Source organism: Moschus berezovskii, chromosome 2, assembly GCF_049115385.1.
Source record: "Moschus berezovskii isolate FMDL1 chromosome 2, NW_MosBer_1.0, whole genome shotgun sequence".
Taxonomy (NCBI): Eukaryota; Metazoa; Chordata; class Mammalia; order Artiodactyla; family Moschidae; genus Moschus; species Moschus berezovskii.
Genome location: NC_142461.1, coordinates 99,468,334 through 99,490,781, shown reverse-complemented (window position 1 = coordinate 99,490,781; position 22,448 = coordinate 99,468,334). Strand labels below are relative to the sequence as shown.

The following is a 22,448-nucleotide window of genomic DNA, read 5'->3' as shown; positions in this document are numbered from 1 at the left end:
TGGAGGCAATTATTCTAGGGTTTTACAGGATGAATTGAGCTATTATAGAAGTGAATAAATTAAATTAAGAAGCTATAGACCGAATAAATTACTCTGAAATGTAAAATTTTTGATATTAGCTAAATGGCAGAATTTGTGTTTGTTTTTTTCTTAGGTCTATTTCCATGGGTTCCTGAAAGCATACTGTGGAATCTGCTGCCAGAGAGATGTACAATAAAGTTGCCCTGTTTACAGGTTTTTGATAAGCTGTTTTTATTCTTTAATAAATAAGAAATGATGCCATTGTCCTTTACAAAATAACTGAGGTTTTACTTGAGCAAAATCTGTTTGGAAATGTTAAGCTGGTTACACAGAACTAATATGCCTCAAGGTGGTCATTCTCTCTGGATTAAAGCTGTGGAACAATTGTGGCTCCTGTTACAAGGAAAATGACAAAGGACCATTATGAAAAGGGACAAAAATCTCTGTTCCCAGAGGGGGACTGACAAGCTGAAAGTCCCCCTCTACATGCCAACACAAAAGCCTGATTGCCTCGGATTGTTTGCTTATGTAAATAAAAAGACTGCCATTAATTCTGCAAGTGGAACTGCCGAGCAACAAACAAGGTGGTGATTGGCTGGATTCTGGCTCATGGATTGGTGCAGATCTGACAAATTCTATTACTTTTGTTCTACTCTCTATCTGGATACCTTTAGGAAAAGAAGCTTGTTATTATGCACTAAAGTAAATAATTTGTGTTCTTAGAGTTGGATTTGAAGGCAAGAGAACTTATCAAGGATCAAGGATCTTCCCCAAAGCTCTCTCCAAGTGGGACTCAACTGTTACATGATGACAGACGTATCAGTGACATTCAGTCAGGTGGAGTGTAATGGGGATACACCCCCTGAAAACGGTCAACAAAAGATTACTAAAATCACAGAAGAAGCCAGTGACGTGGATGGCACCCCACCATACTGCAGGGTAGAACCTAGACTTGATGTACCCACAGAAAGAAATCAGGAGAAAAGTGAAAAATTACAAGAGGGCATACTGCTCAGCTCGTCCATGGATGAGAAGATTCTAAAAGGTAAAGCATTTTCCTTCTCTCTAATTTGCTTTGATTTGATTTGTGAACTCACTCAGGAGTCTTTGGATAAACTGTTATGAAGGAGTAAATGGCACTTCCTTCTACTCTTGTCCTTGCCCAAATGTGGCCCCTTATCCTGTTGGGGCTTCAGAGCATAAGAACTAAACCTCTGCCTAGGGTCAAATCCAAGCTCATTTATTTGAGAGTTCTGTCATCCTGGACAACTTTCCTGGCCTCCTGAAGCCTTAGTTGTCTCATTAGAAGAAGGCAGAAAATAGTACTGATATTTGTAGAGTTATTGTGAAAATTATTATTTGTTAAATGTTAACTTCTGTTATCATTAAATGGGTAGCTCCATTATTATTTGGTTAAAGGGAATTTGTAAATTCAATTTTTCTTTCTAAATCTACCTGAAAGTATCAGAATGCATGGTACTATACCTTATATAAACATTAAAGAAAAGATTATCATTATGTTTACAAGTAAAGAACTCAGTGAAGAAATGAGTTTGAAGAGTGAAATAGTTATTTTAGTGACCACACACACACACACAAAAATCTACCTCATTAGAGTCTAAATTGTTAATTTATTTATCTTAAACTACTTAAAAGTTAAGATATTTATCTTATGGGGTTTTTCCCTCCAGAAAAACCAGAAGAGAAGCTCTATGTTGTTCATAAGGCTATCACAGATCTTTCTCTCCAAGAAACAAGTGTTGATGAAATGGCATTGAGAGAAGGTAAGAACTTCCATTTTGTACACAGAAATTGTTAGGCTGGATACGGAGGGCAGTTTTTGCATGGGATGTTGTGTGAGTGTGGTATTAAAAAAGGAATCCAGATGTCATTTTTGAAGTCATGCTGTTCTAGGCAGATAAGGGAGTCTGGACTTATCTGTGGGTTCTACCTTAGAAAGCATTATAGACTCTTCAAGACTGAAACTGCATGGATTTGTATAATTGCTTGGCACACTTTGACTTGATGATATGACATCTGCATCTTGATAAGTTAGTCAACAGTATCAACCTTTCCTTTTGATTTAGTATCTTCAAGTCTGTGTCAGGCACCTTGCAAATTGTAAATGTTTCAAAAATTGATTTACCCCAAAAGTTTACCGTTGGCATACAGTTTAAAATAATCTTATAAATTTATCTGATCTATAGGAAAATTCTAGGCCTCTGATGTAAGTACAAAATGGTTACCTAATTCTTGTCAAAGAAATCTTCTGGGTGATGAAGTTAATTCTAATTGTGTCCTTTCAGAAAATGCCTGAGTAAAAAGAACATGGATTTTTAAATGATTATATTATTTTACAAATAAACTCAAGAGTCTAAGAGACACAAAGTGTTTCAGACTTCTAAGGAAATACTTACATTCAAATAATTTCCAAATAAAAAGTGCAAGATAATAATCTATTAATTAATTATTCATATCATCTCTTCCAGGCATAAACATCTTATCTCAAAATTGAAACCAGCTTGGTAGACCTAAGTGACTCAGCTTATTTAGGACCTTAACACGCAAAACACTGAAGAATTATTGATTGAAATATTAGAACATCATGTAAAATAGTAGATGCCAAGTTTGTTGGCAGTTTCCTGAGTTTGTCCACCTTGTCTGGACACCTCTCAGATTGTCTGCTGATTGCATACAGTGGTCCACTCAAGGAATACTGTCATAAGCAGCAGTCATTGTCAAGCTTTTACATTATCACAGTTAATTTGTAAGACCTAAACCCTATGACATGAACTAAATAATCTCTTGCCCTAACCCTTCTGCCGCCAATGAGCAAGCAAACTTTCAAAGACAGCCATCTCAACTTTTATCTAGAGTCCCTTTCAAATTTCTGACCAGAAGGTCAGCTGGAGACAATAGTTCTCTAAGATCTTTCATTTTCTTTAAATGAAGAATAAAAGCAGTCTTGATTTTTAAAAGTGGATAGTCTCAGGGTGAATTTTTCCCTGCATGAATCCTATTGTGTATGGTGGAACATATGTTTCTGCTGTAGGGTTAGAATGACACATTTTGGTATCTTTTATTTTCACAGTGGCAAACAGCTAAAAAGTCTCTGGAGAGAATACTCTTGGGTTGAAAAATAGAAAAATATTAAAAATACTGAGAAAAATACTATACTTTAAAGACAGAAGTAATTTCATGTATGACAACTCTATGCCCGAGTCATGAATATGAGACAAAAGATCAGTTTCTTTGGTTCTTGTGAAAAAAAGAAAACCAAACAAGATTATAGTAAACATTATAATGTTCATTTATTTATAATGTAAAGAATACTGACTGGATGCCAGTGGCCTGATAGGAGCTGTGCACAAGTAATGAGGAGTGATGATCCATCTGCACTTCTATCCATTTGTGTAACTTTACAGTTATAGTTGGGAAAATAAAATGAAAACAGAATGAAAAGTCTTTGATAGAAATGGATTTGTTAACACCTTTCAGTGAAAATAGGAAGCTGTGGAGGAGAAAGGCAAAGAGAAACAGTGCCTCTCATTTTATTTAAAGACTTTAGTGTTCTTGTCTGGGAAATCCCATGGACAGAGGAGCCTGGCAGGCTACAGTCTATGGGGTTGTAAAGGAATCGGATATGACTTAGCAACTAAACAACAACAACAATGGTGTTGAAAGAGAATAGTGAGCATAACCCTGAGTCAGGCACACTGCAGGCTGAAGCTTCCCACTGAAGTCCTTTAGGGGTGAAAGCTCTGAAAACAATCTCTGCTCTCTCCTTATTAATTGGTTTTTGCATGCTCAATAAATGTTATTGAGGATATGCTGATAGGATCTGTTTGAAAAGTGAAATTTGCGATGAATTAAATGAGCCTTTTTAAAGTCACTGCTGCTGCTGCTAAGTCACTTCAGTCGTGTCCGACTCTGTGCGACCCCACAGATGGCAGCCCACCAGGCTCCTCCATCCCTGGGACTCTCCAGGCAAGAACACTGGAGTGGGTTGCCATTTCCTTCTCCAATGCATGAAAGTGAAAAGTGAAAGTGAAGTCGCTCAGTCATGTCCGACTATTAGCGACCCCATGGACTGTAGCCCACCAGGCTCCTCTGTCCATGGGATTTTCTAGGCAAGAGTACTGGAGTGGCTTGCCATTGCCTTCTCCTACATGGTACCAAACCACTTGAGTTAATTAGTTGTCCGCTAAGGACATGTCTAAAACAGTAGGCTAATCTAGCATTAGCTAGATATGACCTCAATGTGATTTTTAAATCTTGACTTGCTAGCAATCAGTGGCAGATCCTAGACTATACTGTGTGTCCTTTGGTGAACTTGGTGCCTTGATTAGCCCAGCACGTGTCTCTTGGCCATCTGTGGTTGCTGCTCCTTCTTTACACCTACTTTAGGACAACTCTGAGAAGCATGGTGTCAAATACTGAATTTGCTACTCTGAGTGAGACCAGTCATTGGCAGTCGTTATTTCATTATTTTTACTGTTGGAAGGAGTTTTTTTTCACTGTGAGATATTTTTCTAATTTTCTTTGAGGAATATCCATGTGTGTTTAGGAAATAGGTCCCTGTGTTTTTTAAACATATTCATATACCCAGTCATGATGAGCTAGACAGGATTTTTAAAAGTGTGTCTCATGGAATACCAGTCTCACTAGATACAGTTGCTGTTTAGTCGCTAGTTGTTCAGTTGCTAATTTGTGTCTGACACACCAGACTCCTCTGTCCTCCATTTTCTCCCGACTTTGCTTGAATTCATGTCCATTGAGCCAATAACGCTATCTAACCATCTCATCCTCTGCCACTCCATTCTCCTTTTGCCTTCAATCTTTCCCAGAACCAGGGTCTTTTCAAATGAGTCGGCTCTTAGGATCAGGTAGCCAAAGGACAGGAGCTTCAGCTTTAGCAACAGTCCTTCCAAAGAATATCCAGGGTTGATTTCCTTTAGGACTGACTGGTTTGATCACCTTGCAATAGTAGTCCATAACAAAAATTTCCATAGTCAAATGAGGTTGGGTTGCTAGATCCTAATATTCATTAGCATTTTAAAGGTTCAGATAAATTCTGAGGAAGTTTATTTGTGTTTAATGCAGTGTTTTCTGAGATAAATTGATGGGGTAGCCTGTTCCATTGTGTAAAACATATTAATAATACACAGAACAATATCTCATAAAATATATGCTGGAAAATGGTTGTACAGAAATATAATCTGGAGAATATGTGGGTATTTTGAAATCTCTACACATGTCAACTACCAATTGATTTCACTACAGGGCATCAGTGGGAGAAGATTCCTTTGAGCAGGAGCAACCAAGAAATAAGCAGACAAAAGGAAAGGATTGCTGAACAACCTCTAGAGGAGAGAGAAGATGAGGAGCTGGAGAACACAGCTCTTCAGGCAACTGAAATTGAATGGTTAGGATTTCAGAAACCTAGCCAGGTTGATATATCACATTCTAAGCAGGATGAGGAGCAAGAGGTTTGGGATGAAGAAATTAATAACGATGATGATGATGATTGCAAAGATGATGAAGATGAAGTTCGGGTGATAGAATTTAAGAAAAAAAATGAAGAGGATACTCAATTAAAAGAGGAAGGTGATGCAAGTGAGGACTCCCCACTGAGCAGCCCCAGTTCCCAACCTATCACACCTGATGAGCAGCCGACCTTCGGGAAGAAGGGTGATTTCTCCAGAAATGCTTATTCAAGATATAATACGATATCCTATCGGAAAATCAGAAAGGGGAATACCAAGCAAAGAATCGATGAATTTGAGTCTATGATAAACTAACTGGAACTGAAAAGTTCTCATGCCCACTAAAGCAAAAGCTAATTTGGTTTTCCTGATATGTATCTTTGTTGCCTTATTTGAGTTGTTCCCTTTAAAGAAGTAGAAGCGGAATCTCTGTTTCACTGTAGAGTAATGTGGAAATAACCCTAGTAAAAATTCAGTCTGGTAATCTCAAATCAAAAAGCTTTAGGCTCGTTCTTGGACATTTGTTTTTTAAAACTTCACTAATATAGCCTTATGTGCTAAGCACTAAACAGCGAGTACCACTGGGAAATCCAACATTTAAAAGTTTGGCTTTAAAAGTAGCAATGCTGGGAAATGTAGTCATCAAATGAAAGAGTACTCTTTGAAATGAAATGTAGTTCTTTTTGTGTCTTTCTTCCTGTACACTGAGGGGGATAAAAAGTCTGGTATCAGATTTCTCTTTATTTAAAACGTGATTTTAAAGACTCTGGCAATAACCTTTCCAAAATACTTTGCCTTTCCTATTATCTTCAGATTTTAAGTTGTTTTTCTTGGCATCTACGAAGTGAAATTCTGTATAGGTCGCCTTCCTAGGTGTTACCATTCACTGAATTTTCTCACTAGAGGGGCTGAGCAATTGTCAGTCAGGAAAATTCTGTTTACTAAATGTTGGCTTTATGCTCTCAAGATGAATTAAACCCATTGTGAGATTGCTAGAAGGAGGGGTTGGAAGATTTGTGGGCAATTGACTAAAGAGTTATATCAGATAGTTTATTTCTGCAACTGAAAACAAAATCTTGTCTAGCACAGTTAAAGTCATTAAACATGAAAATGACAGCTTTAGCACAATTTTAAGAAAATACCCCTCTCTATTACTACACTTTCTCTTATTAACAGAATCTCAGAATAATTTTCTTTCCTTAGAAACCTGAGACAACTCTAGTCATAACTGTACTAGTTACTATGAAAATGGAAATAATTATCTTAGAATATTTTCAAAGTAGACTGTGAGTGTGTATTTTTAGTGAGAAAGCTCTGATGGTTGTTGGGAATATATAATTTACTGGACCTCAGCCCAAATCAAGATGCTTAAAACTGTGCTTGTGAAGCTTCACTCAAACCAATGTGTCAAATAATGTATTGAATATTTATGAAAAGGGAGAATCTATATTTATATTCTTAGATCCATAATTTTTCATTTCATGCTTCTATATATATTACCCTCAACTTTCTGTCACCACAGATAAAGACATTTTTTTTGGCCCTGGGAATAAAAAGACAATTCCTTATTGTCTGAATGTAATACAGTCTTCATTGTACTATTCAACCCTTTGTTTATTTATTTTCATTTTGTGAAAAACCCTGGGTTATCCCTTCTCAGATTATTGCTTATTTATGTGTAACAAATCCCACACATTCTAAAGGCACTTTCTTTAATTCTCTATTGTCATATAATATGTTTCCATAGTATCATACACTATTATTGTTTATGAGACTCAATTTTGAATTTTTCCCTTTGTTTTTTTCAAGCAGATACTTTATAACCTGACCATATCAAAGTCTGTCATGCTTAGTCTATAGAATCTATACATTTTATTCTCGACAATGTAATTTTTCAGAATAAAGCCAGGAAAATCAGGTCTTTATTGATAAATTTAAGTAGAAGATTGATGTACTAGGACAATTACCTGTTTATTTAGTGCCTTTAAATCTTTTTACCTGGACAACCTATTTTCTTTTTTGGATTGCTGGTGACCCCTATGATTTTCTACTTAATTTCAAAGCACAGTATTGTATTATCCATCATAGGACAGGACCAATTGTTAACCTACAATCAACAGAGCCTATATTTTGAATTATTTCAGCAGAGGTGGCAAATTCCAGTGGAACTTGAGTGAGGTGTGTGGTCTGTGGTCATTTTATGTGGCCAATCAACTATCTCTAATTGGGCTCCAAAATATAGTAATCCTGGCCCTTTTAGCTTTGTGATATCTTACCAGATGATTAACCAACTATGAAAGATTTCATCAACAAGACTATTTCAGGGTATGTTCAATGAGTAAATGCTTAATGCTCACAGAGGAGGCAATGTAGTTGCAGAAGAACATTGGAACTACTATTTGGCGTCAGTGCTCATTGCCCTGTGCTGCCATGTTACAGTGTACCCCAGAATTAAGGAACCATGAGTACCTAACAGTGATAGGTGTGATTCTTTCTAACTTAGGAAAGACAAAGGTCTGGTTCCAGTTGTAGGGGGTGGGTATTTAACATTTGAAAAACATATGGGACATATTAAGAATACAAATTGGGAGCTACATTTGAAGGCTTACTGCCTTTGGGATTCAAGGTTCAGGGATGGAAGAAGGACTCTGGTAGCTGTTACGAGGGAGAACTGATTTATTATGAAAACGCTGATATGTCTTGCATGACTTTTTATTTTCCTTAGATGCTGGGTGAACAGGAAATAATAACAGCTCTATTTCTCTGTCAATATAAAACTTACCCTTCATATAATGCTACCTTTAAAGACACAGCATGTATATCAGACTCTATCGATCTACCTATTAACAGTTTAAACAAAGAACTTCTGTGTTTGCTTGTTCTCAATAAAAGTTTGTATCCTTGTTTTTTTTGGTGTCTAGATTTTACTTTCTCTAGTTGCCTTTTAAAATTTAGAAGAACCCTTGCATATCAGCGCTATTAAGACCATCAATAAATGCTTTTTCAAAAATCAAGAGAACACCTTATTTTAACTCATTTGCATTATTTATTTCTAAAAGGTCTTAAAATACTTGTATATGAAATTGCAAAAAGAATTTCTGATGGGTAGATATGTAATGTTCATGAAACATTTCTATTTTTTTTTTACGGGAACTGAACTATTGTTTTAGATGCATCTTAATTCCAACAACTTGAAACACATACATATTTATATATCTTTGTAGTCTCTAAGGTAAAACACTGATGTAAACTATGCTGATGTTTTTATAGTAACTGTTTTATGTATTTACATGGTGTAGTACTTTTGGAACATTTTCAAATGGAGAATGGGCATTTAAGTTTTTCAAAATGATAAGAAAACATTTAAAATAAGTAATAATAGAGAATTATAGAAAAAGAAGAAACACCAGCATATCATAAAGAAGAAATATGTCTGACCATATGAGAAAGGTACTACTTCTTTTAAAGCCTAAATTTTCACTGCTCCATAAAAGTAAGAGGGCTATAAAAAGTAATGTCAAAAGTATAGCAAACATTTGCTAATATTATAGAATATCAGACAGTAACAAATAAATATGAATACCAAAATGTGTGAAGAACAGAAGGTAAGTAGAACATGCAATCAACATAAACACATGGGTAGTAATGAGCAGTGGAAATCACCCAGATATATGCAAAACTATAAAATCAAAGAGCTTTGTAATTAACTACCAGTTTGAAAGAGTTTGGGATATGAATCTGAAAGGTAATTGAACTTTTACTTAGAAACTTAGGTAATCAATAACAAAATTCACTAATTAACCTTTGCCTTCTCTTTTTTTGTGCCCACCTCTTATAGTTAATATGCATAAAACTAGGAACATTCCATACAGTAGTCATGTATGGATGTGAGAGTTGGACTATAAAGAAAGCTGAGCACCGAAGAATTGATACTTTTGAACTGTGGTGTTGGAGAGGACTCTTGAGAGTCCCTTGGACTGCAAGGAGATACAACCAGTCCAAAAGGAAATCAGTCCTGAATATTCATTGGAAGGACTGATGCTGAAGCTGAAACTCCAATAATTTGGCCTCCTGATGTGAAGAACTGACTTGTTGGAAAAGATCCTGATGCTGGGAAAGATTGAAGGCAGGAGGAGAAGTGGATGACAGAGGATGAGAAGGTTGGATGGCATCACTGACTCCATGGAATTGAGTTTGAGCAAGCTCCGGGAGTTGGTGATGGGCAGAGAAGCTTGGTGTGCTGCAGTCCATGGGGTTGCAAAGAGTTGGACGTGGCTAGGCGACTGAACTGAGCAACATTCAGGCAGTTGTTTGAGGGAGAATTAAGACATATGTATAAACCTAAGCTGAATAACAAGGATCCTGATAATTTAGCTTGATTACTCCTCTAATATCTGGAAAATAATAGCCAGAGTAAAAGTCCACATGAGATTCTTTCGTACAGAAAGCCAGATGCAGACAAAGCTGTGTACTTAAAAGAGACTTAAAAATATCTCAAAACATTTTAAAATTTTTCTTTATTTGTAGAAACTCTTGGTTTTACTTTCTGTCAGTTCAAAGTATAAAATATAGAAGCATCAGTTCAGTTCAATTCAGTTGCTCAGTTGTGTCTGACTCTTTGCAACCCCATGAATCGTAGCACGCCAGGCCTCCCTGTCTAATTGTTTAATCACCAACTCCTGGAGTTTACACAAACTCATGTCCATTGAGTCAGTGATGCCATCCAGCCATCTCATCCTCTGTCGTCCCCTCCTCCTCCTGCCCCCAATCCCTCCCAGCATCAGGGTCTTTTCCAAGGAGTCATTCTGCACATGAGGTGGCCAAAGTATTGGAGTTTCAGCTTCAACATCAGTCCTTCCAATGAACACCCAGGACTGATCTCCTTTAGGATGGACTAGTTGGATCTCCCTGCAGTCCAAGGGACTCTCAAGAGTCTTCTCCAACACCACAGTTCAAAAGCATCAATTCTTTGGTGATCAGCTTTCTTCACAGTCCAACTCTCACATCCATACATGACCACTGGAAAAACCATTACCTTGACTAGACGGACCTTGGTTGGCAAAGTAATGTCTCTGCTTTTTAATATACTATCTAGGTTGGTCATAACTTTCCTTCCAAGGAGTAAGCGTCTTTTAATTTCCTGGCTGCAATCAGCATCCGCAGTGATTTTGGAGCCCAGAAAAATTAAGTCTGACACTGTTTCCCCATCTATTTCCCATGAAGTGATGGGATCAGATGCCATGAGCTTAGTTTTCTGAATGTTGAGCTTTAAGCCAACTTGTTCACTCTCCTCTTTCACTTTCATCAAGAGGCTTTTTAGTTCCTCTTCACTTACTGCCATAAGGGTGGTGTCATCTGCATATCTGAGGTTACCGATATTTTTCCCAGCTTGATTCTTGATTCCAGCTTGTGCTTCTTCCAGCCCAGCATTTCTTATGATGTACTCTGCCTATAAGTTAAATAAGCAGGGTGACAATATACATCCTTGATGTACTCCATTTCCTATTTGGAACCAGTCTGTTGTTCCATGTCCAGTTCTAACTGTTGCTTCCTGACCTGCATATAGGTTTCTCGAGAGGCAGGTCAGGTGGTCTGGTATTCCCATCTCTTAAGAATTTTCCACAGTTTATTGTGATCCACACAGTCAAAGGCTTTGGCATAGTCAATGAAGCAGAAATAGATGTTTTTCTGGAACTCTCTTGCTTTTTCCATGTTCCAGTGGATGTTGGCAATTTGATCTCTGGTTCCTCTGCCTTTTCTAAAACCAGCTTGAACATCTAGAAGTTCACGGTTCATGTATTGCTGAAGCCTGGCTTCGAAGATTTTGAGCATGACTTTACTAGCGTGTGAGATGAGTGCAATTGTGCGGTAGTTTGTGCATTCTTTGGCATTGCCTTTCTTTGGGATTGGAATGAAGACTGACCTTTTCCAGTGGCCACTGCTGGGTTTTCCAAATTTGCTGGCATATTGAGTGCAGCACTTTCACAGCATCATCTTTCAGGATTTGAAATAGCTCAACTGGAATTCCATCACCTCCACTAGCTTTATTCATAGTGATGTTTTCTAAGGCCCACTTGACTTCACATTCCAAGATGTCTGGCTCTAGGTGAGTGATCACACAATAGTGATTATCTGGGTCATGAAGATCTTTTTTGTATAGTTCTTCTGTGTATTCTTGCAGCCATTTATATATATATATATGTTTTAGTTTCAATATCTAACATAAAGACTTTATATAGATATCTAGGACCAACATCCTTGAGTGGGAAAAATCCATCCATCAATAACAAAATAGGAAAGCCTCATTTCCAAAGAAATTATTTGTTACAACTTATTTGATGGCAAACGTTGTCATTAGAAACTCAGTATATTAGAAGTTGCTCTATTTGTTGGAAAATAAAGAATTTTGTGTTTTTGGAAAGCAAAGACTCACAATAAACTTTCAAAGAGACCCCAATCATAGTGATAGCTACCAGTTGACTCTTTAGGTTGAAAGCAGGGGCATTAAATCTATTTAGTGTCATGGTATTTATTTTTCCTTTATTTTAGACACAAATACCAGAAACACTCGAAATTCCATCCACTAAACTTCACCAGGAGTAGATAATATTTTTTATGTTTTTTAATTATTAAGTCATGTTCGATTCTTTATGACCCCACGGACTACAGCATGCCAGGCTCCCCTGTCCTTCACTGTCTCCCTAAGTTTACTCAGTTCATGTCCATTGAGTTGATGATGCTATCTAACTATTTCATCCTCTGTCGTCCCCTTCTCCTTTTGCCTTCAATCTTTTCTAGCTTCAGGGTCTTTTCCAATGAGTTGCCTCTTTGCATCAGGTGGCCAAATGATTGGAGATACTGTTTTACATGACTTGTTCAAAGCCGTCTGTGAAATGACTATTTGTCCAAAATAAATATTTATGTATATAAGCTGTGGTTACTGTTCCTTTTCTCATGTCAAGGTTCTTGGCTTCTGGCAATTGTTGAATACACTCATGCAAAGTTTTTTGTAAAAGCACTCTGGTGACAATCTACACAGTGAAGTGAAAGTTACAAGACTTGGTTTTTGTTTTAAATTTAAGGACTCTAATTTTCCACTTCCCACCTGTGCTCAAATTAAGCAATCTGTCAGCTTTGATTAATGGTTAAGGGAACAAAGAGTTGGTAATATCATTCACAGAGAAGCAGTCTCTCTATGTCCACTTCTCTCTCTCACACTTGTTCTAGGAAATGGAAAGGAATAAGTCCTGCGTGAAGTCAGGAGATAAGACCACTGTGAAGTGTGTGAATATAACTATCCTTAAGCCTACACTTCAGTTGTTTAACAGAAAGGAGTGAAGCCTCTATTTCCTGTTGGTTCAAGATCCCAAAACGATTTGACCAAAATGTCACATCAAATCACCAAAAATCACATCTCATCACCAAAAAGATGTGACTCTGTACCAAAGGGTTTTAACTGAGCCCACCTGAGTTACCTGCCGTACTTATAAAAGAAGAAATAGAAAGAAAAGGAGAAGAAAAAGAAAAAAGAAGAAGAGGTAGAGAAAGGAAGAAAAGGAAAAAGAATAAAAAAAAATCATAGAAGCATGGTTTAGTGAAAGAGGCTCACTGTTTGTTTGTTTTTTTTGAGCCTGATAGAATGGAATCTGGATTTTAACTCTTTCCAGGGTGTGACCTGAGATAATCCCTCTCGATCATCCTCGTCTAATGAGGATAATGAGGAGGAGACTCACCTCACTGAGCTGTGCACAGACTGAGCCGAGGCACAAACAATGCCTAGCACATAGTAGGTACTCAGGTAATTAGTCCCATCTCTTTTCTCTTTATTTCTTGTAATTTCCTTGTTTTTATTCAAGATCGTGGACTTTCTTTTGAGATGGAATTTGTTTTCTATGTTTGAATGTGGAAGATAAAGCTATTAAAACAAAAACGGTACTGTCTGGTGTACTGCAATTCCTTTCTCTTGCATGACAGCCTCTTGAAAATCATTCTAAGCCATCCATAAAATCAAGATTGACTGGGAAAATTGAATTCCTACACTATAACTGGTACATTTTCCCCTTTACAATCTCAAAGGTTATTCTAAAGGAAATATGCTTTAATATTCAAGAAAGTATTTCCAAATTAGTCAAAAGCTAATGATACATTATGATCACGGTGCATGGTAATTTTTTGCCCTTGTGAATGACAGTTGATTGAATATCAACAATCTGAACTGAGCAAATTTGATGCTGGTGATAAAACACAGTTGTACTAACAACAGCTGTGTCATCCTTCAAGAGAGTAGCGGTTGAAAATGAGAAAAGAATTGTGCAAACTGGAAGGCTCAGAAGTACTCAGATGGTTTGGTAAGTTAGTTTTTGAGCCAATAAGACCTGTAAAATATTATCAACTATGCTTGTGTTCAAGGTAATAAGATGCATATATATTTTTCTAGGAAAAGGTAATAAATAGCTTAAGCTAATCCAGGGAAAACTCTATAAAGGCCCTAAGAACAGAACCCCTTATTGAAGAACTCAGGGCTGATTAAGACCCTAATGTGTCTCATCCAAGGGTTTATCATTAGAAGTACCAGAATATCTAGAGGCATTTATACCTTTATTACTGTTTCCAGAAAATAAAAATTTAGAGCACATTGCTTAAAAGAATGTTGGTAGTAGATTTCACAATTAGTCAATACTCTTAAGGTGAGGTCCATATGATTTCTAACTAATGATTATTGCCTTGCTTCTTAGAGAAAGTGGGAAAACATGGTAAAAGCTGTCTAAAAAATTCTACCCAAGAACAAACATGTGATGTATGAAAATAGTTCTTTGCTATACTGACAATATGGATTCAAATATAGTTTCCCATAATAAGTATGTCAAAGTAAAGCCAGGAGGAGAATACACCAAACAGGTCACAGAGGGTTCTTTTGAGCAAAAACATTTGAATTTCTTCAGCTGGTATACCTAAAGATAAACCTATCCAAAACATAACTCATCTTTTTCTGAATAGAGTTGACAATTTTGGTGGAAACTGTTTTTTAATAAAAAGAGATTCATTAGACTGGCAGAAAACCTTTCAACATTTTTGCACTTACACAAAGAATTGCATAGGGCATCCAGCACATTGAGTTTGGTCAGCAACTCAATTAGTCCTTTGGCAACTGTGTTTTATCCCCTGCGTAGTGCTGTTTTGAAAAGAATGATCTCATTTACTAGTCATTTTCTCATCTCATCTGCAATATCAATTATTTACATAAAATATCTTAAATATGATACAAATGTTCAAAACTATTTCCCCTTCCAGTTCTTAGTTATTGCTCTGCTTTTGTGTAATTAATTGGAAATTAAAGTTTTAATAGGAAATCAGAACTAAGGACACCAAGTTTCACCGTCAACTCAATTGCACATGTTTCTTTTTTAAATATTAACAAGCATGAAGGCAATGGCAAGCCACTCCAGTACTCTTGCCTAGAAAATCCCAGGGACGGGGAAGCCTGGTGGGCTTCTGTCTGTGGGGTCGCACAGAGTTGGACACGACTGGAGTGACTTAGCAGCAGCAGCAACAGCATGATTATTCTCCAGACACCCGACCTCAACCAAAAAATTTATGTATTTTTTTTTAAGAGTGTCATGGAGCAATTTTGGTTAGGCTGGTGGCCCCATCTCTGGAGATCCTGATTCCAGAGATCTAATGTAATCTAACCCTGATTCTAATTCTAATCCTGATTCTCTTACTAACTGGCCTGGGATTTTTAGATAGGTAATGTGTCTGCTGGACATCAAATTTCTACCAAGTGAATGCAAGGGTTATCAGGTTTTCTAAGATATCTTTCAGTATGACTAAGTTTTGGCATACCTAAGATTAGGTACTCAATTTGGATCAAAGTAATACTGGGATTTTCTCCAAATTTATCAGTGTTACCTTTAGGTCTACATCTAGGCATTTATTCTTTTCTCCCCCACAGAGGTGCAAGATCCCCTTCCTTATTTTGGCTAAATCTAGGACATTTTTCTCTTAACTCTCTTCCTCACTGTGGTTATTGTTCTCTTCCCCTTTCTTAAGTCTCCTTCACTTTATTTCTACCTTGAAATCATGTGAAGCCTGTTTTAGCATACTTAATCTGTGTGAATGCTACTGAATATAAAGTAGTGTTTTCACATAGAGAACTTTAATATTTTTCAGTGCTCTATTTCTGCTTTATTCATTTTAACTTCTCTTATTTGGTTCTATATTAGAGTAGGTTCAATGATGAAATTTATTTTCAGTTACAACTGTGTGAAGTGATGCAGTCTGTATTTCTTTGCATTTTTTTTCCCTTGTTTAATATCCACATAAATCTAGAAGCTACTTGTATGGCCATTTTTTAAAGTGCAGTTTAAAAGCACAAAATGAATGGGAACATCCATGTCTAGAATTGATTAAGCATTTGACTTCCTCACTTAGAAATTTTCCACTGACTCAGAGTAGGAAAATCATTATACAGTCATCTAGATCAAAACCCTGCCATCAAGGAGTATTGTATTAATATTATTTCTAACATTAGGTAAGCATGCATGTGGTTGGGAGAGATTTCACCAAGGTGAAAGCTGTGTGTTTCTGAGGCCTTTTAGTCTAGGAACGCAAGTACTTTTCTTTCTTTCTTCCTTTCTTTCTTTCCTTCTACCTCTTTTATTTTTGAGGAAAAACTGGCGACTAAAGGACCAGGTTCTCATTAATTATACATACTTGTGGGTCAAAAGAGCTGGTTATGATCAGCCATCATTGAACGTCACTGTGCTTCTCCAAGTTCTGTCTTCATTTCTGGTTACCTGTTAGATGGCATGGGACAACTGGCAGGCTTTGTTCCAGCAGAGAGTGGAAAGCAGGCAATTCAAAAGGACACCTAGTGCTGAAGAAGGACTCCAATTCAATGTTGGATTGTCTCCCTGAGTTAAATTTTGGTATCTCAAATACTGTGATTTTTTAAAAAAAATCTTCCATTTAAATGTTATTAATTTTGAAAATTTTAAACTATCATGGGGTAATATAGTCATGAAGTTCACTGTCAAATTCGCAGTGTCTGTGGGCTTGCTAGGTAAAAATATCAGTTCCTCTTCAGTCTTCATAATAGTTTTCAAATTTCCACTTTTGATATGGCTTTGCTGGGTCACAAGGAGCAATTTTCAGAGTCTTCTGAGTAAAATTGCCTTCCAAGCATAACAACTGATGATAGTTTCCAAAAACAATGTGGTTCACCTGGAGAGAAAGGGGATCTGATAATGAGCCATAGGCTGAATTTAACAATTGTGATGCAAAGAAATTAAAACCAATTACCAATTTTTAAAAAAGGTAATTTCATTTTTTATTTTTTAGGAATTCCCCTGAAATAAATTAATAACATAAACCAGACTTTAGACAGTATTAAATTTGTCTTTATCTTAAACTAAATTCTCACACTCTCCAAGCTACAACTTTTAGTTCTTCATGAAGCAAAAGATGAATTTTCTGATGATATGGCTGATAACTGTATTATTTAAAGGAAATAACTCCAGGTGGTGTTTACTGTATATGGTGACTGGCTCCCTCATGGATGGTAGTAAAGAAAAAAAAAAAAATACCATCACAAAAAATAAGTTAGTTAATTTCTTAAGTTCATGCCTTAGAATGAAAATTTACAATAAAATGTGTTAGAAATGATGTATTTTATTTACGAGTTCCTTACCATGTTCTCTGATAGAACATAATGCCCAATGTCCAGAAAGTCCAGATATAACTAGAAGAAGTCACAGGTATTTCAGAGGGTTCTATTATTGATTAATACTTATTAAACATCCTAGAAATTGTCAATAACTTACTTACACCTTGCTCATGAGTTTATAAGTTTTTCACCTATCAATCCTCTCAAATATCCATAACTGTGACAAAGGTCATTTTAAACATTTTTGCCTGGAGAATTCTATAGATAGAGGAGCCTGGTAGGCTACAGTCCATGGGGTTGCAAAGAGTTGAACACAGCTGAACCACTAACACACACACACACAGGTTTTGAAATGCTCTAAAATTTTATCAAATAGAGGTGACTTTACATAATTTATTTTAAAGATATTCTTACAAAAACATTGTCACCCTTGGACTTCCCTGGTGGCCCAGTGGCTGAGAATCTGCCTGCCATTGCAAGAGACACAGGTTCAATCCATGATCTGGGAAGATTCCACATGCCGTGGAATGTGGGCAACTAGGCCCAGGTGCCACAACTTCCGAAGTCTGTATTCCCTAGAGCCTGTGCTCCACAGCGGGAGAAGCCACCTCAATGAGAGGCCCATGCACAGCAACTAGAGAGTGACCCCTGCTTGCTGCAACTAGAGAAAGCCCCTGTAGCAGAGAAGACCCAGCACAGCCAAAAAAAAAAAACAAAAAAAAAACCAGAATATTGTCACCCTTTTAGAATTTTAGAAATAAGATACTTGTGTAACTTCAAGGATTTGTAAAAAAGATGACACTGAGATCTGGATTAGCTATAGTAATCTGCTGGTGAATTGTAAAGAGATCCCTCAAATATAATAGGGATGAGGTACGGAAAGGAAGATTGGAGAGTGTGATGCTTAGGTCCTAATTTTATCCTGAGCAGGAAAAAAAAAAAAAAAGTCATGAAGAGATCAGTCACTGGCTTTGACATCAGAAAGAATGGAGACATTCCAATGGAAAAAGTGTGCAAACTTTGGGGTCATCCCTGAGCAAGATGATGGTCTCCACACACTCACTACTCATTCAGTGGGTTTGGTGGTTACCTGCTAGTGAGACAGAAGAAAATTTGAGAAGGCAGGCCTGAAATTATTCCTGCCATTCAAAGATCCTACAGAAAACTTATGACTTTGTATCTTACTAAAATATGATTGGGGAAAGCAGAGTACTTGGACAGTGAATAGGATAGGGCATGGTTGTTCTGGTTAATATCTACAACTTGACCTCTGGAAAACCATCCCTTGATTTCTAGCATGGGGTTTTGTAAATACTCCTGTCATGGTTGGTTTCAAATCACCAATGTGACATCACTGAATGTGAAGTTGGCAAGAGCTGCACACGGTCAGCACCTGCAAGCTGGTTGGAACGGACTGCAGCACCCAGAGACTCTACAGAGCCTAAGTCTTCAGGAGCCAGAGGACATGAGAAAACCTCTTTAAGGAAAGGAGGCAGGAAGGGGAAACAGATTCATACTAAGCGCAGGGCTGGGGGAAGCACACTGCTTCTTGCTTTCCCATCTACTCTCCCTATAAATTTTTCTGGTAATCAATGAGAACCAGTTCTAAGCCATAAGCCTGACTTTTGGCATTGCTAACTGACTTTAAGAAGCAAATGACTTTCAGAAATAAAGATGATAACAGAAATAATTGAAGTAAATTTTGTTAAAAGAATCAAAAAGGGCTCAACAATTTATATATTAAAACAATCTGTTTATCTCTGTGTGAGAACTTTTACACTGCCTCTATTGTCCCTTACACATTTAAAACCTCTGATTGAGGAAGCTGACAAGGAGGGTTTATGTTGCATTTAATGAAAAGTTGGATTTGTGGTAAGGAAGAGGTACAAATATTTTGCTTACCAGTTCTGGACGGAAGACTGATGTTGATTTATGCAGCCATCTTAGCCCTTTGTTTCTGTTATCACAAAGGTGCAGCCTCAGGGCCCCGTTATCAAGCATAGGAGCTAAGCACCACGCTCCGTGTTTAATAAGCCTTAACCAGGTGTAATTAAATTGCTGAAGCTGTGGGGAAAATGTATAAGGAGAAGGTGACTTTCGGCAGCAAACTCTTTGCTAAACATTTTTATTAGTAATGCTTAAGAATATAGGCACTCTAGTCAGATGTTTTATGTTCAAAATCCTGGTATTGCCACTTTTAATTCTGATAGTATGGCCGTATTTTTACCCTGTCTGATCTCATTTTTGTAATTTTTACGTTGGATAGCAACAGTGTCTATCTCTAAAACATGGAGTAATGTCTGACAAGTGTTGAGCACACAGTAAGACATCAATGTGCTAGCTGCAATAATAAAACAATCATTTAGTACAATTAGTTCATGTCTGTGAATGGGTGCCCTTTTAGGTGTTCTGAGTGCCAGGCTAACCTAGTACTTGAAGTATTGGAGCATTCAAACCACCACATGATCCAGGCCCCTAGTCACTGGGGCTAGAGGAAAAGCCAAGTCCCAGTCCTAAATGACTTCAATGGGAATTACTATGCTTATTTTTTTAATACTAGAAAATTGGACTCCTAGAGGCTGTGTTCTATTATAGGAAAGGTTAAAAATCTTTCTTTACTGATAGCACAAAGAATCACCAGGTTGCATTGTGTTAATATCCCCCAGTTCACAGAAACTCCTCTTGGAGAAGTCCAGTTTGGGGGAGTTGCCAGTGTCTAAAATAAATAGATTTAGGTAATGGGACTGTGTTTTTAATTTTTATAATTTTTTAAAAAACTTAGTTCTATCTGCCTGGTCAATATACTCTAAAGCACTGGGTCTATAGGAAATTTGTTGTTTTCAGTTCAGTCGCTCAGTGGTGTCTGACTCTTTGCGACCCCATGAACCACAGAATGCCAGGCCTTTCTGTTCATTACCAACTCCCGGAGTTTACCCAACTCATGTCCATTGAGTTGGTGATGCCTTCCAACCATCTCATCCTCTGTCGTCCCCTTCTTCTCCTGTCCTCAATCTTTCCCAGCATCAGGGTCTTTTCCAGTGAGTCAGCTCTTTGCATCAGGTGGCCAAAGTATTGGAGTTTCAGCTTCAACATCAGTCCGTCCAATGAACACCCAGGACTGATCTCCTTTAGGATGGACTGGTTGGATCTCCTTGCAGTCCAAAGGACTCTCAAGAGTCTTCTCCAACACCACAGTTCAAAAGCACCAATTCTTCTGTGCTCAGCTTTCTTCATAGTCCAACTCTCACATCCATACATGACTAGATGTATGGTCTTTGACTAGATGGACCTTTGTTGGCAAAGTAATGTCTCTGCTTTTTAATATGTTGTCTAGGTTGGTCACAACTTTCCTTCCAAGGAGTAAGCGTCTTTTAATTTCATGGCTGCAGTCACCATCTGCAGTGATTTTGGATCACCCAAAAATAAAGTCAGCCACTGTTTCCACTGTTTCCCTATCTATTTCCCATGAAGTGATGGGACTGGATGCCATGATCTTAGCTTTCTGAATGTTGAGCTTTAAGCCAACTTTTTCACTCTCTTCTTTCACTTTCATCAAGAGGGTCTTTAGTTCTTCACTTTCTGCCATAAGGGTGGTGTCATCTGCATATATGAGGTTGTTTTACACCAATGTAAACATATTTAAAAAAATAGACTGCTGCTAAAATCTACCTAAATAGTTTTATCTAATGCATCATTGTAATGTGATTGGGATTTAACTTAGATTATCAAGTATGTTACTGTGTTAGAACTTTCCATTCAAACAGTAGTCCCTGGACTAACATTAGCATCTCCTGGGAGCTAGTTGGAAATGCTGAATTTCAGTCCTTGCTAAGGACCTACTGAATCAGAATCTGCATTGTAACAAACTCCCCAGATGACCTGAATGCACATTGAATTAGAGAAGCATGGATGTGTGTCATAATACAAGGATTTATTGAAAAGGGACATTTTAACTGATTGAAAAGTTAGTAACTAAGAAGACATCTTAAGTAAGGTGAAGCTAGGGCTTGATGGTTCAGTCCTAGGGTTTTATTTCTTTTGAGCTTTTATGGATGAATCCTACAGTTAGTGGCTTAATATTAAGCCTTGTTAATTCTGCCAAAAATAAGTTAACTTCCTCCATGATTCTTTATGTTTAATTACTCAAACCAACCCAATGAAACAGAAGCTAAAAATGAGTGACAAGACAAAAAATGAAGATGGAAGTTTGTGGAAAGCAGAGGCGACATGATTCATACTTTTTACCTTCTAGCATCCCTTTGAGAGACTCAATGGTTATTGAGAACTTGGGTTTTCATGTAAAATACTGATTAATCAGACAAAAAAAGTCACTAAAATGATGAGTCTTGAAGGACTGCATATTATTTAATAGTTTACGTTCATATAATTTGGATTATTTATGGTTTTGTCTTATACTTTATGACTTGATTTCCTTTTTGAATTCTTAATGCATGAAAATTATTTCTTTCAATTAATTTTTGACACTTTCTCTTCCCTTCTGTCTCCTCTTTCCTAATTAAGAAAGAATTCTATTAACTTCAAGTTTACAATCCGTGGCTGAATTATATCAACAGAGATGACAAAAATATCTTTTTATTTTCCTAGCAGCAGCTTTGAATTAAGAAGTAAACATGGGATGTGCTTGAAAATAAAGTAATATCTCTAACAAGGCAAAGCAAGCCGAGATTCCCATCACAAAATAATTTCTTTGGCAAACAGTTATCTGCAGTTTTAGGAGGTTGAGTTTGACTCCTGAATCCATGTTCCTGTGAGTCCAATATAGCAGCCAAGCTGATAACTGTCCGAGCAGAATGAGAGTGGGTAGGAGCATATGTTGGAGAGGGAGGTGCCATCGCTCAGAGCTCTACAGAGTCATGGCTCTGTTTTCCCAGGCCCTACGCCCTCCCCTAAATACTGTGCTCGGATTTGTTGAAGTTTGGCTGTAGAGCTTTCCACCGTGGATCATGAATTGTGCTATTTGCGTTACTCCCTCAGGAGTACCCAGGTCGGGGAGCAGGGAGGACGGGTGGAATCGGAGAACAAAACTGCTCCCTTAGATCAATTATTTAAGAATTTGTATGACTTTATTTTTATCATTTTGTCTTTATATGTAATGCGTTACTTTTCTCATTTTTGTCTTTATTACTATAGCAGTGAATATTTATAGAGCACCAAATATTTGATATTATTTTATAGGCTTCCTGTGTAGTATGTAATTCCATCCTCACAACAGCTTTGGGGCCAGCACTATTATCATTGCCATTCACCTAAGGGTT

The 22,448-nt window shown here is 37.2% G+C and overlaps 2 protein-coding genes across 4 annotated transcripts in view; one reads left to right on the top strand and one right to left on the bottom strand.

Annotated features, from left to right (window-relative positions):
- Window positions 1-63: 63 nt before the first annotated feature.
- ERMN (ermin) lies at window positions 64-6,739 on the top strand. Its single transcript, XM_055398221.2, has 3 exons — window positions 64-1,066; window positions 1,713-1,805; window positions 5,305-6,739. Exons 1-3 carry the CDS (start codon window positions 826-828, stop codon window positions 5,820-5,822), a joined length of 852 nt encoding a protein of 283 aa, XP_055254196.2. The 5' UTR covers window positions 64-825; the 3' UTR covers window positions 5,823-6,739.
- Window positions 6,740-9,588: 2,849 nt separating this feature from the next.
- Window positions 9,589-22,448, bottom strand: part of GALNT5 (polypeptide N-acetylgalactosaminyltransferase 5) — a 56,236-nt gene continuing 43,376 nt past the window's right edge. For 2 of the 3 annotated variants that reach the window (XM_055398218.2, XM_055398220.2), the window contains 2 exons: window positions 19,075-19,236; window positions 9,589-16,730 (listed from right to left, as the gene is read on the bottom strand). In XM_055398218.2, coding sequence (XP_055254193.2) covers window positions 16,590-16,730; window positions 19,075-19,236 — 303 coding nt within the window. In that variant the 3' untranslated portion in view covers window positions 9,589-16,589. The remainder of the gene's footprint in view (window positions 16,731-19,074; window positions 19,237-22,448) is intronic. The other variant, XR_008682175.2, reaches the window with a different exon arrangement.

Coding starts and splice junctions, on each gene's coding strand:
- ERMN (XM_055398221.2), top strand. CDS start 826: ATGATGACAGACGTATCAGTGACATTCAGTCAGGTGGAGTGTAATGGG. Junction 1,067..1,712: donor GGATGAGAAGATTCTAAAAG/GTAAAGCATTTT, acceptor TTTTCCCTCCAG/AAAAACCAGAAGAGAAGCTC. Junction 1,806..5,304: donor TGAAATGGCATTGAGAGAAG/GTAAGAACTTCC, acceptor ATTTCACTACAG/GGCATCAGTGGGAGAAGATT.